The sequence below is a fragment of the Trichechus manatus genome, unplaced genomic scaffold (genome assembly GCF_000243295.1).
Source record: "Trichechus manatus latirostris isolate Lorelei unplaced genomic scaffold, TriManLat1.0 scaffold00015, whole genome shotgun sequence".
Lineage (NCBI taxonomy): Eukaryota > Metazoa > Chordata > Mammalia > Sirenia > Trichechidae > Trichechus > Trichechus manatus.
In genome coordinates this window covers 23,897,116-23,909,984 of record NW_004443951.1, presented here as the reverse complement: position 1 = coordinate 23,909,984, position 12,869 = coordinate 23,897,116, and the positions used below count along the sequence as shown (strand labels likewise).

The 12,869-nt window shown below is 47.5% G+C and overlaps 1 protein-coding gene across 1 annotated transcript in view; it reads right to left on the bottom strand.

Moving 5' to 3' along the window:
* CSMD2 (CUB and Sushi multiple domains 2) overlaps window positions 1-12,869 on the bottom strand; it is a 752,464-nt gene that overhangs the window by 347,596 nt on the left and 391,999 nt on the right. The window contains exons 12-14 of the mRNA XM_012554226.1: window positions 11,847-11,924; window positions 6,417-6,504; window positions 5,625-5,749 (exon numbers count right to left, since the gene is read on the bottom strand). Coding sequence (XP_012409680.1) covers window positions 5,625-5,749; window positions 6,417-6,504; window positions 11,847-11,924 — 291 coding nt within the window. The remainder of the gene's footprint in view (window positions 1-5,624; window positions 5,750-6,416; window positions 6,505-11,846; window positions 11,925-12,869) is intronic.

The window sequence follows — 12,869 nt, the reverse complement described above, 5'->3', positions numbered from 1 at the left end:
GTTGTTGTTTCACTACCCAGTCTGGACCACTCAAGGCCAATCACAATACCTTCAACTCCGTCAGACTCTCTTATATTTGCTTGGATAAATGGCTGCCTTTGATCAATCCTACTCTCCTTTACTCCTCATCCTGGGTGCCCTGGGGCTACTAGGAGTATGGTGGTATCACCACATTCGTGGTTGTCATAATAATTGAATCCTCAGCCCAAGTCGGTCCTTTCATTTGTTTTTCTTCAGGCCCTCACCAATTCCTTATAGAGGCAACATCAACCATTTGCCACTCAGTTGAGCCATTTAACCCCAGTGGTTACTTTTCAGTCATATGTACTTGACCTCTCTGGAATATCTGACCCTACTGAAGCGTCTCTGTGAAACTCGCATTGTTGACTTCCATGGCCCCACGTGGTTTTCCTCTACCTCTCTGACCCACCCTTTTCAGCTTCCTCCTACTCATCCATTAACTCCTTAAAAGTAGTTGTTCAAATCTGAGCCAACGGTATATGGACTTTCTTTGCACATTTCCTGCAACTATTCCATGAGTTCAAAATTATATAAAAATAAAAAGTTACCCAAAAATGGGATGGGAGAAGTAAGAGTTGTTTTCTCCATGGTTCCATCCAACATATTGACTCCAAAGAATGTCCAGTTTCAATTTTTAAGTAGAAGCAGGATAGAGCCTTTGAAGTCAGGGTTTGATTCCTGGCTCAAGTGATTAGCTTTGTGCCCTTGGAAAAATAGCTGACCACTCTAAGCTTCAACTAAACATAAAATATGGTTATTGCTGCTTTCCTCATAAAGAAATAATGAAAAATGCCTACTGCAATGTTTTATACAATATAAATAGCTTAGAAAATGGGAGTTTTACCATTAGCACATACAGGTAAGGGGCTCAGGGACATTCTAAAGGGCTGGAGAAATAGGTGATTTATTCTAGTGTAGTCATGTGTCACCTACGAAGAATAAATAAAGAAGAGAGACAAGAAGAAGAAAGGATGAAAACAGAACTCTGGACAGCATTGTGTTTAAGGGATAGGCCCAGGAAGTTGACCCGCTGAAGGCCACCAAGAATGAAGACTTGTTCTTGCCATCGAGTCGATTCTTACTTATGGTGACCTCATGTGTGTCAGAGTAGAACTGTGCTCTATAGAGTTTTCAATGGCTGTGATCTTTTGGAAGCAGATCACCAGGCCTTTCTTCTGAGGCACTTCTGAATGGATTCAAATCACCAACCTTTTGATTAGTAGCCTAACGCTTAACCATTTGTGCCACCCAGGGACCTTGAAGGAAGATAACTGCCTGTAATTGTCATATAATTACTACGGTCTTTAATGTAGTCTGGTTTATGCAATATTTCCTATGTTACACCCCCATTTTATAGATGAGGCAGAAGATTCAGAGCCTTTCAATGATTTTTCCTGTGCCACATGGTTTGTTGGGGAGCCTTGGTGGCACAGTGGTTAAGAGCTTGCTGCTAACTAAGAGGTCAGCAGTTCAAATTCATCAGTTGCTCCTTGGAAATCCTATGGGGCGGTTCTATTCTGTCCTATAGGATTGCTATGAGTCAGAATCGACTTTACAGTGTGGGTTTTTTACATGGTTTATTAATAGCAAATTTGGAACTTCAACTTGTGTTTCTGATTCCCAGGTCTGGTGTTCTATACACCAAAAAGGCTTTTATTCTAAGAGAAAAATATATACAGAAAATAGTGGTTTAACCACAAACGGAAAATAGTATGTGGTTTGCTGTTAATTATCTATTTTGTGAATCACCAACTTTAAGTAGCTCATCTGGGGCTAGATACTCAGTCCCTGTCTTCACTCAACATCAACTTTTGGTTGCAAAAAAACAGATCTCCTGGTTGTCCATTTGGTCCTCTTCTCTACACCAGTGGTTTACAAAAACAGTGTTCCCTTGAGCCCCAGGGGTTTCTCAGAGGTGGGTTAGGGACTGCTGAGAGCAGTGAAGAGGGGGCAACTCTAAATCCCGTGTCTCTACCTCAATCAGAGAAGCTCTGCTTTATTTGTTGGACTTCTGCAAAAGCTTATGTTTAAATATTGGGCTCCGTATGTGAAATAAGTCCAATAAACCTTATATTGTGCCACCTTGCCTCTATCTGGGGCTGAAAAGAATTAGTATAACCGTGTTCCATGTTGCCCTCAATCCCTCTTGGATGATAAAATTTTCTCGGAGTCAAATTAGAAGCTTATTTCTTCTGGTAGGAGGGAAAGAAAAGAAAGGCGTATGAATATCTAATTACCAATTCCAAAATGAGGGCACAGCCCATATTGTTCATTCATTTCAATCACTGATTCATTCAGGTGGTCCTCAAACATTTGTCGAGAACCTATTATTTGCCAGGCCCCATGTTTTAATAGAATTAATTGTGTGGAAAATGAATATTTAAAATCAAATCATTTTTTAAATGCATTAGAGGAAAAATAATACCACTATGTATGGTAGTGAACCTTTTTAGAATGTGATCTTTTGGCAGCCTGCTTCTTAGTGGAGCTACTGTGGAATTTAAAGAGTTTTATCTCTTTTTGTTTCCTCTTAAAGTGGGGTTCACATGAACTCTCCTGAAAATCATAATCAGACTAGTAACTCTGACTAAAGACAAAAGCTATAAAAATAGAAACTTTAAAAACTGCCAAAACAAAGGGGCTCTTGAACCTTACATCTATGCCAGCTTTTGGCTTTCAGGGAAGCCCAGGACCAATCATCCAAGTCCAAATCCAGGAGTCTAGGCTTCCTCTCTTTCTCCCTCACAATGACCCATGCAAGAGAACAAAAGAGAAGAGAAAGGCAGGAAGATTAACCTATACTGAGAATCTACTCTCCACTAGAGATAGGGCCTGTCACTTGCTATAATTTGACTGTGGGCAGAGTAGGTTTTGTTTTCCCCAGTTCACAAATGAGGGCCACGTGGCTCAAGAAGATGAAGGAGCCCACCCACGGCCACCAAGATAACAGGTGGCAGAGTTGTCACTTAGATCAAAGTCTATGTAACTCCCGAACTGTGCAATTGGATTATGATTGGATCAGATGGTGAGGAAACAGGTTCTTAAAAGAACCTGTAGTGACTAGAGGCTAAAGGTTTGCTATGGGGCTTAGACAAGCTATACTCCAACAGTGCTCAGTAATTTAAACACGTGTGCACAAAAGTCTTGCAGACACACTGGTGTCATTTCTAAATGAGGACCGTCATGTCCATTGCCTCTTCTAGTCCTTGCAGTAATGCCATGAAACAATGCTTTATTATCAATGATTTTTAGCAGGAAAACAAGAGATTTAGAGGGGTGAAGATTCTGGCCCAACAACATCCAGCTAAAAAGTGATGGTGCTTGGATTTGAACCCAGCTCTGCCTGGCTCTGTTTTCCATGGTTTCCCCCCTGCTTCACAGTGGCAGGGAGCTAACACGCTCGGCTGCTAACTGAAAAACTGGAGGTTTGAATATACCCAGAGGTGCCTCAGAAGAAAGGCGTGGTGATTTACTTCCAAAAAATCAGCCACTGAAAAGCTTATGAAGCACAGTGCTGTTCTGACACACATGGGGTTGCCACGTGTCGGAATTGAATTGACGGCAACTGGTTTTGTTTTCTCTTGTTTTGATGAAGGCAGAGGACTGAATGAGATAATGGGTGTGGTGGGGGGGTTGGGGGGGGTACGCTTACCCCAGTGCTTAGTGAAACGTGTAGCAGAGAATCCAGAGCCCAGTGGATCAAAATCGATGGGCTTATGACTTGACTATGAACTTCTTCCCCGCCCTGGGCATATTCATGTAAACAGCCACCATTACTAAAATAACCGATTCCTCCAATGAAATTATCTTGGGGAGAGATCAGATCTCCCTGCCACCTGAAGGCATTGTTATTCTGACTTCTCAAGAGGAATTCTGAGACCAAAGACTGGTCCTCAGACTTGATAATTCTAGGTCTCTCCACACAGCTAGTGTCTTGGCTCTGTAGAATTGGAGTGGTGTACTAAACAATCATTCATTCATTCAACACATGTTATTGAGCACCTACTATGTGCTAGGCCCTGTTTGAGGCAATGAAGAAAACAAAAGTCCTTGCTCTATAGAGCTTATATTCTAGCATGTAGATATTTGCTTTCCTGTCTAGCACTTTCCAATTCGTAAAGTGTATCCATATTTACAACTCCATTTGACCTTGACATCAAACACAAGACAGTAGGGTAGTGCTGTTATCTACATTTACATGTAAGGAAACAGGCCCAGGCTAAATCAGTAATTTACCCAATTCCTCATGGCTAGTTGAGCAAAGCCAAGAGTTTACTCAAGAATTCTTTTGTTTGATTTTATTTTTAATGGTAGCTATGCAGAATCCTTGAAATAATACAACTAAAATCAGTGTAAACACAAAGCACATTATAAATGGTCATCCTGCCACCTCAGAGTTGAGTGAGTATTAATATACTTCAGGTTTGTTTGAAAGATACTTTCATGACTCTCTTCCAGATTAACTATCAATCCATTAAAAAAAGGAGGTGGATCTCAGCTCAAATTTTGTTCTTTCCTCAGTGTGATAATGCTTTAAATTCTTTGTTCTGAACCTGTTTCATGCTGCATGGATTTCTTCTTGGTGCATATGCCTGGTGAGAGGCACAGAACCTCCTTCTTAGACCAGAAAGAATGTAACTTTATAGCTGTTCACATGCTTTCTCTTCCAAAGGGCCACTCGAAAAGGCAACCATTGGTTTTGTCTAAAAACTCCAGAGTTATTGCTTCCTCTTGAACTCAAAAACTCTTGACTCGTGATCATATGTGCAAGCTGTGGGAAGAGGAGAGATATATGCAGAGCATAGGAAATCAAAGGCCATCTAACAGCCTAGTGCTCAAGAACTCTCTTTGCCCTTGACCTGGGGGGTGAGGTCTGGGGCTTCTCTGCCACAGAAGCAGCCGCTGTCCTGTCCCAGTGAAGGAAAATGCTCAGGTCTGGTATTTTAAAATTATTTTTGGCAGTGGAGGCTCAGCCAGCTCAGCTTTGGTCCAGGTGATACCTGAGAATGTGGGTGGTAGGGCCCTTGAGAATAAGATGCCCAAGCTTGGGTTAGAAGAATCCCACAGAGAAGCCTATTTGATCCCATGACCCACGCCACTTCTGAGTAGCTAAGAGTAATACATTCTTCCAGCAGAAGTGATGAGTCTGTTTATTGCAGAGTGTGGGGAAAGAAACAAGGGCATTGAGGTAGATGTTTTGGGATGTGTAGGTGTTATAACAGAGGGATTCAAGGTGATGGTCTAACAGGTGACTTTCCTTCGTCTCTAGGTATCACTGTGATAACTTTTTGCAATGAGCTAGAGACCTGCTTAATATGCGTATCATCCGTTAGAATGTAAGGTCCACGCAGGGCAGGGACCATGTCTGTCTTACCCACCTCTACCTCCTGCTCATAGCAGGCCTTGAGAGAAAGTGTTAAATAAACATGTCAATTAGTAAATAAATGCAGTAAGTCACCAAGGCCCAGGGAACAGCAAGGAACAGAGAGTAAGTTGAACTCAGTCTAGATGAGAGCCTGTGTCTCATGGTGCAGGAGCTGAGTTCTATCTGCCATGCCCAGCCCAGCTTTCTGGTCAACCTCCCTTCCACGGGGCACCCTCACCTCGGCAGACTGGCCTGTGGTCACTCCAGGCCGCAAACATGTCGCTCACTTTCATACAGGTGATCCGCTTGGACCCTTGCAGGTCATAGCCCTCGTTGCAGGTGAATTGGACGCTGGATCCTAACCTGGGAGACAAGGCATGTCCGTGAGCTTAACCCCTGGGCTGTGCCGAGTCCCACCCTGAGTCCTTTCTGGTTCCACAAAGAAGTACCACATTGAACTTTACTTCTCCTTCTGGCCCTTAAACTCTGCTCCACTGTTTTATCAGTTAAAATCTCCATTGGAACGTCGCTCTTCATCTTCTTTTGGACAATTTAATGGTTTTAGGATTGCATTAAAAGGTGACTTTGTGAGCAAAATAGCAATCCTCTGAGATAAGTATCAATTAGGGCAGCTACGAGTGGGTGGATGATACCCATAAACTTTAATGAAAATGGAGGATCATGGGAAGATGCCTTGATAGTTAGAAACTTTGCAAACTCCATCTCAGGGCCCTAGTGTTCCCTAGATTGTCAGCAATGTGGGCTGTCTGCTGGTTTACTGATGAAGGCGGCCCTTTGTAGTATGGGTCTGCCAGGCAACACTGGCAGTCTACAGGCCACCGCCTGAAGGCATAGGCACTGATCCCGGGACTAGACTAGGAAAGAATGTCAGAGGCCATCACCACACGGTGTCTGTTCCTGTGTCCACATCATCCTCTCCATCCCACCTCCAGGAAGGCCAGGTTCTGCCTTCTCCCAGCCAGGCCACCCCACCCTTCATGCAATCAGAAGGTTCCCAAACAGATCTTACCTGAAATCCGAGCCTAGTCTTTTGCCCCTTTCGGGTATGCCAGGATCTGGACACATATTATGCCCTTGGGACACACCAACCTGAGTTACTACAAGGCAAAAAACAGCACATACAGAGATGGACAGTCACAGGCAGGCACCAGCTAGGAGCTAGGGCAACGTCTCAGGGTGGAGGTGGAGACAGAGACAGAAGGAGGGACAGCTCCACTGGGGCTGCCTGGGGCTGCTGGGTCTGTTGGGCTGGGGTTTCCTGAGTGTGCAGTATGGGTGTGGCTTTTCACAAATTTCTTGGGGAGCCAATTCCAAGTGAAATTGAGCAAGAGCATGTGGGCTCAGAGGCAGGCACCCCACACCAACAAACCACCCGGTTCCCTCATCCCACATCAGAGGCCAGAGGTGGAAGTCCACAACCCTCCTTCCCCCACCCCCCCACCCCTCATGGCCTTCCCATCCTGAGCTTCAGATCTGGGGACGGTGACTCTAGATGAGATGAGCCCCCAACTTCAGTCCCGAATGGAGAAATGACTCAAAGAAAGTTAAACAAAAGGTGGATGTGTGATCAGAAACAGTAAAGAATGCAAGAGAAAGCTGCAGACTGAAGTTCAAGGCAGGGAATTTCACTCATATGTGGATATTTCTGCTGAGAAACTTCTTCCCGTCAGACACTTCTCAAGCCAGAGTAAGTAGTAACCAGAGTGCCTCCCACCTGATACCATCAGCCAAGGATGCCGAGCAGCGATGGCACCTTGGGCAGGTGGCGTGACACTCTGACACTTGCCAACACCGGAGTCCTGTTTAGCAAAACCATATCACAAGTCATCTTGGTAAAGGAGAAGCTTTGTCAGGGAGCAGCGGATACACACACAGTTTTCTCCTGTCCGCAGCTGAAAGGGTGGGGGTAGACCTCCTACCCCTGCCTGTTCATTGTTCTTGGATGCTCCTACTGATGGGGCTGGAACCCACTCACACCTTTGAATTCCCGACCTTGGGGCTGAACAGAGGCTGGGAATGGGAAGACAGCCTGGTGAGAAGAGTACCGTTCAAAGACTCACCAGTCCCAGCATGCCAACAGCCACCTCTGGATGAGGGATGAAAGACAGTCTGGAGCAATGTTCCCCTGAGTTTGTCCTTTTCCCTCCTCATTCAATGTCCCACAATATGAGCAAAGAGCTCCATCACTCACTCACTCACTCATGGGTACACAAGCATTAACTGAGCACCTACCATGCGTAAGGCCCTGTTTTGGGTACCACGGGAGATGTCAAGGGCAGTCAGATACCACTGTCCTCAAGGAGCTCGCAAGTGAGTGAAGACATGAAACACAGCCATGAACTGCTGAACCCTGATGGCGGAGGTGATGTGTGAAATGAAAGATACAGGCACAGGGATGCTCAGAGGAAGAATAGGTCTTGTATAGACGGGAGAGGCATGAAAGGCCCTTGGGGAAGGGTTGAATATGGCCCTTGGAAAAATATGGTCATTGAATATGGCCCTAGGATTTGGACACATGGAAATGAGGGCATGGAATTTCAGGCAAAGAAAAGGCCACGGGGGTGAGCTGGGAAACATGGACACAGAACCAAGGGCTACACAGTGTGGCCAGAGTAGGAGGGAGGATGATGTGTGACTAGGAAGAGTTGAAGGTGAGGTTTCAGAGGTCAGACTTATAAGGGGTTCAAGTCTGATCCTGAAGACAATGGGCAGCAGGAGAATGACATGTAAGACGGACTGCTAAGGAGGAGGCCGGTGATTGGGAGACAGGTTAGGAAGCTTTGTGATCTTCCAGGTTAAAGACAAGAGCCTAGTAGTGGGGATGGACATGGGTATGGGCAACATGGCAAAGAAAGAATCACTAGGTTCATGAAAGACTTGGAGGGGGAGGGAGGAGAGGGAAGAGGGAATTTCTTGGGCCTGGATAGCTGTGAGGATACAGGTGGTCCAATGGAAGCAAGGAAGGTGTGGAGTTCCATTTGAGACTCATGAATCTGAAGCTCATGGCCTGGTGTAGACCCTGTTCAGTCTCCAGGTAGCCCAGGGCTTGGCTGACCAAGGGAACCTGGGGAACATGCTCAAGTCAGACACCAGGTGTCCCCTTGGTGGTGTAGCAATGAACTTGAGGCCTCCTGGGTAACCTCCCTTTCTCCAACATTCCACCCTGCCAGGTTACTACCAGTGGACACTTGTCCCCTACCTCCATCCCCTTCCTTTCCAAACCTCCACCACCAAGGCAAGTACCCCTACATCCTAAACTTAACAAACTTACTGTTCCCACTAGTCCAGGACCCTTCCTGCCAGGGAAGAGGATGGAAGTGCTGTCTCCCAAAGCAGAGCAAGCTCACATCCTGCCTACTTGAAGCCTCAGTGTTTTGCAAATAATGGGAAGGAAATATTCCACCAAGAAGATAACTGGGGACTCGAGGATATGGGGGGAGGGTAGAAGGAGAGAGAAGACTCCATTCTAAGCAGGTGAAGATGACAGTCCTGAGCTGTACTTGCTGGTTTATGGGTTGGTGGCTGACAAGCCAGCCCCTCTTACAGCCCCATGGTGATCTGTCCCTACTGCCAACTTCCAAGCTAAGCACCCACCTTCTTTAGGTCCTGCTTACTCAAGCCTATCTAGGTACCACACCCATCCCAACAACCCGGCGACCACGGCATGGGAACCACACAGCCCCTTGTAGCACACTGAGGATACAGTGCAATTTCCTGTCCCCTGTCTTTGCCCTCTTATTTGGTATTAACACCAGCCAGTAAGCAGATAGAGCAAACGGCTGATGGATGAGGATGGGCTGGACTAGAATAGAGAGACCATGGCAGAGCCCACCCACTGAACACAGCCCCTGACCCACTGAGCAGACTCCACTGCCTCCCCTTTCATCACCTAGACCACAATGAGGCTCAGGCAACACCCTGGACGTTACCAACCCCGCCGGTGATGCAGTTCACACCCCCAGTGCCCTCTTCCCTGTGGAGGACTAAGCAGGCGACGGCATTCCCCCATGGACCTTCAAGGTTCCCCAGGAAATGAGCAAACTTAAATCTCAGTGAATAGTTTGCTGTCTAAATTACAGATGCAAAAGGGTTTTCCCCTTTGCTTTCTTCATTTCAGCCTTCACTGCCTATTCAAAACCAGCTGCTTGCTTATAACATTAATTTGCTGTTGGCTGAAGAGGGAAGAGAAGGGAGGATGATCCTTACCCTGGCCCTACCAGGGCCCCCATGGTGAAGAAATAGCCAAAACATGCTCAGAAAGGCAATGACTTCTACCCAAAGGCAAAGATGTGGGTGGTCAGACCAGATGGCCAAGGGGGTCTGTGGTATCCACAGACAGTCTGGTGAATGCAGCAAGTGGGATAAGGAGACACTCACGTGGTCCACCCTTTACCTGAAGTTCAGGACACCTGTCCACAGGAAATGTGGCCAGAACACAAAGGACCAGACACCTGCAGAAATATGGCCCACCTGCTTCCGAGGCCACTTGAATCACATACCCATTCCTCTCTGGGGAAAGCCAAGAGCTGAGACCAATGACTTGTTGGTAGTGAGCTATATATATATATATATATATATTTTTTTTTTTTTTCAAAGAGTTCTTGCATTATCTCATTAGAATCAGGTTTCTTCACCTTTCCGGGGGAGTTTTGGACATTGGACATCTCTGAATAGCTAATGAAAACCATGGTCCCTCTCCCCAGAAAAATGCACCCAAAACTTCACGTGTCACTTTTTGGCGAGCTCAAGGACCTTCTTAAGTCCTAGGTCAAGAAAGCCCATGTTAGACCCACCAGGTCTCCTGGAAGGAAGGTAGGGTAGACAGACTTGCATGCTACAGATGTGAAACCCAGAGGTTAGTGCCTGGGGGAACAGGGCTGCCTGAGGACACAATTGGGGTAAAAATTCCACCTCCCACTTCAGGGCGATTTCCTTAAGGTTTGACTATGGCTCTAGGGCAACTGTGAAATGAAGCCATGCCTGCCTCAGTTCATCTGGTCTCCTGTGACCACAGACAGAAAGAGACAGTGAGGCCCAGGTCCATGGCTCTAGCGTTCTCTGCAGATTCCTGGCCTAACCCTCAGCAATCCTGGCTTCCAGCTCCATCCCCCAGTAAAGCACAGAAGCAAGGTCTCCTGGCTGCCCTCTGCCATGCAGCCTCCTTGGGATGGGATGAGAGCCACATTGGTTTCTAGTTGTACCCGACTGCCAGTGGTGTCCTGTCTCCAATTCGAGGACTTGAAAGACCAGAGAAAGTCCCCACCCCCAGTCTTGGTTCAATAGGGCCCTCTGGATCAAACTGCCTCTTCCCCAACCCCAGTCCCTTCACACAAATCTGCCCAGAGCTCTGGGACCACCGGTGGCTGCTCTCCACTTCTGCTCAATGTTGTTCTAACATCACAGGGAGGTGAGCATGTGGAGGTGAAAGAGAGGATGGGGTCGGGGAGGGCAGAGAGAGTCAGGCACAGACAAGAGCAGAGAGACAGAAGGCAGAGCAGAGAGGGTGAAGAAGAAGGATGGAGAGAAAAGAGGAAAGAAGGAGAAGAAAGTGGAGGGAGAGAGAAAAGGAGATGAGAAGCAGAAGGGCAAAGGAAGGGAAGACCAGAAAGTCAGTCATGTAGGGGACCAAAGAAGGCTCCCTACACTCCCCGACCCCAGAATGAAAACAAAGGATTTCTTGAAGAAACCTCTCTGCTTTCAGCTGCAGCCCTCTGGGTGGCCCAGAACCTTCTGAAACCCCTTCCTGTGCTGGGCTCAGAAGCTCCTTAGCACAGGCTCCCATCACATGCTTCTGAGGCGACATTCCAGACTATTTCCTAGCACTAAACCTCTTTTAATCTTCCAAACACCTGCAGCAGGAATGTGTTTCACAGACATAATCTTCCCATGCCCAAGCTGAGAGCCCCCAGCACTGTCCCACTGCTGAGAGGCAGGGACCAATCCGCTAGTCCCCTCTTCTTTGCCCAGCCAGGTCCAGGGAGCCTGGAGGAGGTGGCTAGGCCCTGAAAAGGGTATTTCCTTCCCTCCTCTTCCCAATCAGGCCTTGGGAGCTGGTATTGGGGCGCTGCATCTCCAAGATCACAGCCCGAGGTTATTGGCTGCTAGAGGCGGAGCGGACTGTCTTAGCAGGTGAAAGTGATTCAAAAGGAAAAATAAAGAGAGAAATGTAGAGTAATGACTCCCTGGACTGCAGTTAGAATGGGAATTGAGGGAGAAAGAGGAAAAGGAAGGAAATGGGAGGAGGAGAAGGCAGCAACGGACAGGCCCCACGGCTACTAGCGGCCACCAGGTCAGCCTGTCCACGCGCAGAGCCTGGGATGGAGGGAAGCAGGCGGAAGGGAAATCATTACAGTATCATTTGGCCTCCCCGCGGCCGCAGTGCCGGCAGGTCTGACCTCGAGCGAGAGGCCCGGCAGGCGGGCAGCAGGCAGACACTTACACACAGACGTTTTCTGGCTGTTATCTTTGCTGGGCATCAGCTTCACGCCTCGGGATTTCAACTCGATTTGCTTCTTGACTAGAGAGGAGGTAAGAAGAAAAATGGTTTAACGTGTTGTGTGTGACCACGGACTGGGGCCCGCTCTTGGTTTGGGACTCTCCATGGAGCTTCTTTGGGCAGGGACAGGCCAAGGGTAGTGTCCACGTCCAGCAGGGCCTCAGACATGGCAGAAGAGCTGCCATCAAGCTGGCCCTCTGCGGTACGCAGACTAGATGGTCTCCCACCGGTGTGCTTTCAGAGGATCTGGGATCCCCCAGTAGCCTCTCACAGATATCTGAGACGTCATTAAAACTACTGAATTCTATTTTCTCCTCAGCAAACTTCTACTGGGCATCTAACATGTGAAGACCTGCAGCCTACCCTCTGCAGTTCTGTCACCTGCAGAGTTTCCCAGAAACCAGTTCCTGTTCAGTTGATTCTGACTCGTGGAGACCCCATGTGTGTCAGAGTAGAACCATGCCCATACTCGGGAGGCGTTTTCCACATTGGGAGAGACCCAGCAGCAGGGATTCTACTTGGGTATCCAGAACCAGTGAGAAGCAGCCCTTGATAGGTAAAAGATAAGTACTTGCATCTGGCCTACTGAGCAGATCAAAAACACCCCCCTTTGGGAAAAACCTTTCTCCCATTTACCTCCCCACTCCCCGCTCTGCACTGGGTCCTGGACCAGCTTCAGCAATTGCCTAGTCCCCTGGACCCGAAGTAGGTTCCATCACATACCCTGAGCCATTCTCCCAGCCTTGGAGAGGGAACAAATTAACAAACAAGGGGAAAAAATAATCTGCCGGCTCCCCTAAGCCAGTAGCTCAGGGTAGGCACAGCTCCTTTGCCCAGACACAGGCATAAGGGGTCCACGGACTCTGAGTGCCTTTTATCCCTGCATAGACTTGTGTGGGCCCATTTCAACAGCATAGGCCCTCATTACCACAGTACAACAGGGTATATACCTGAAGTCTAACTTCA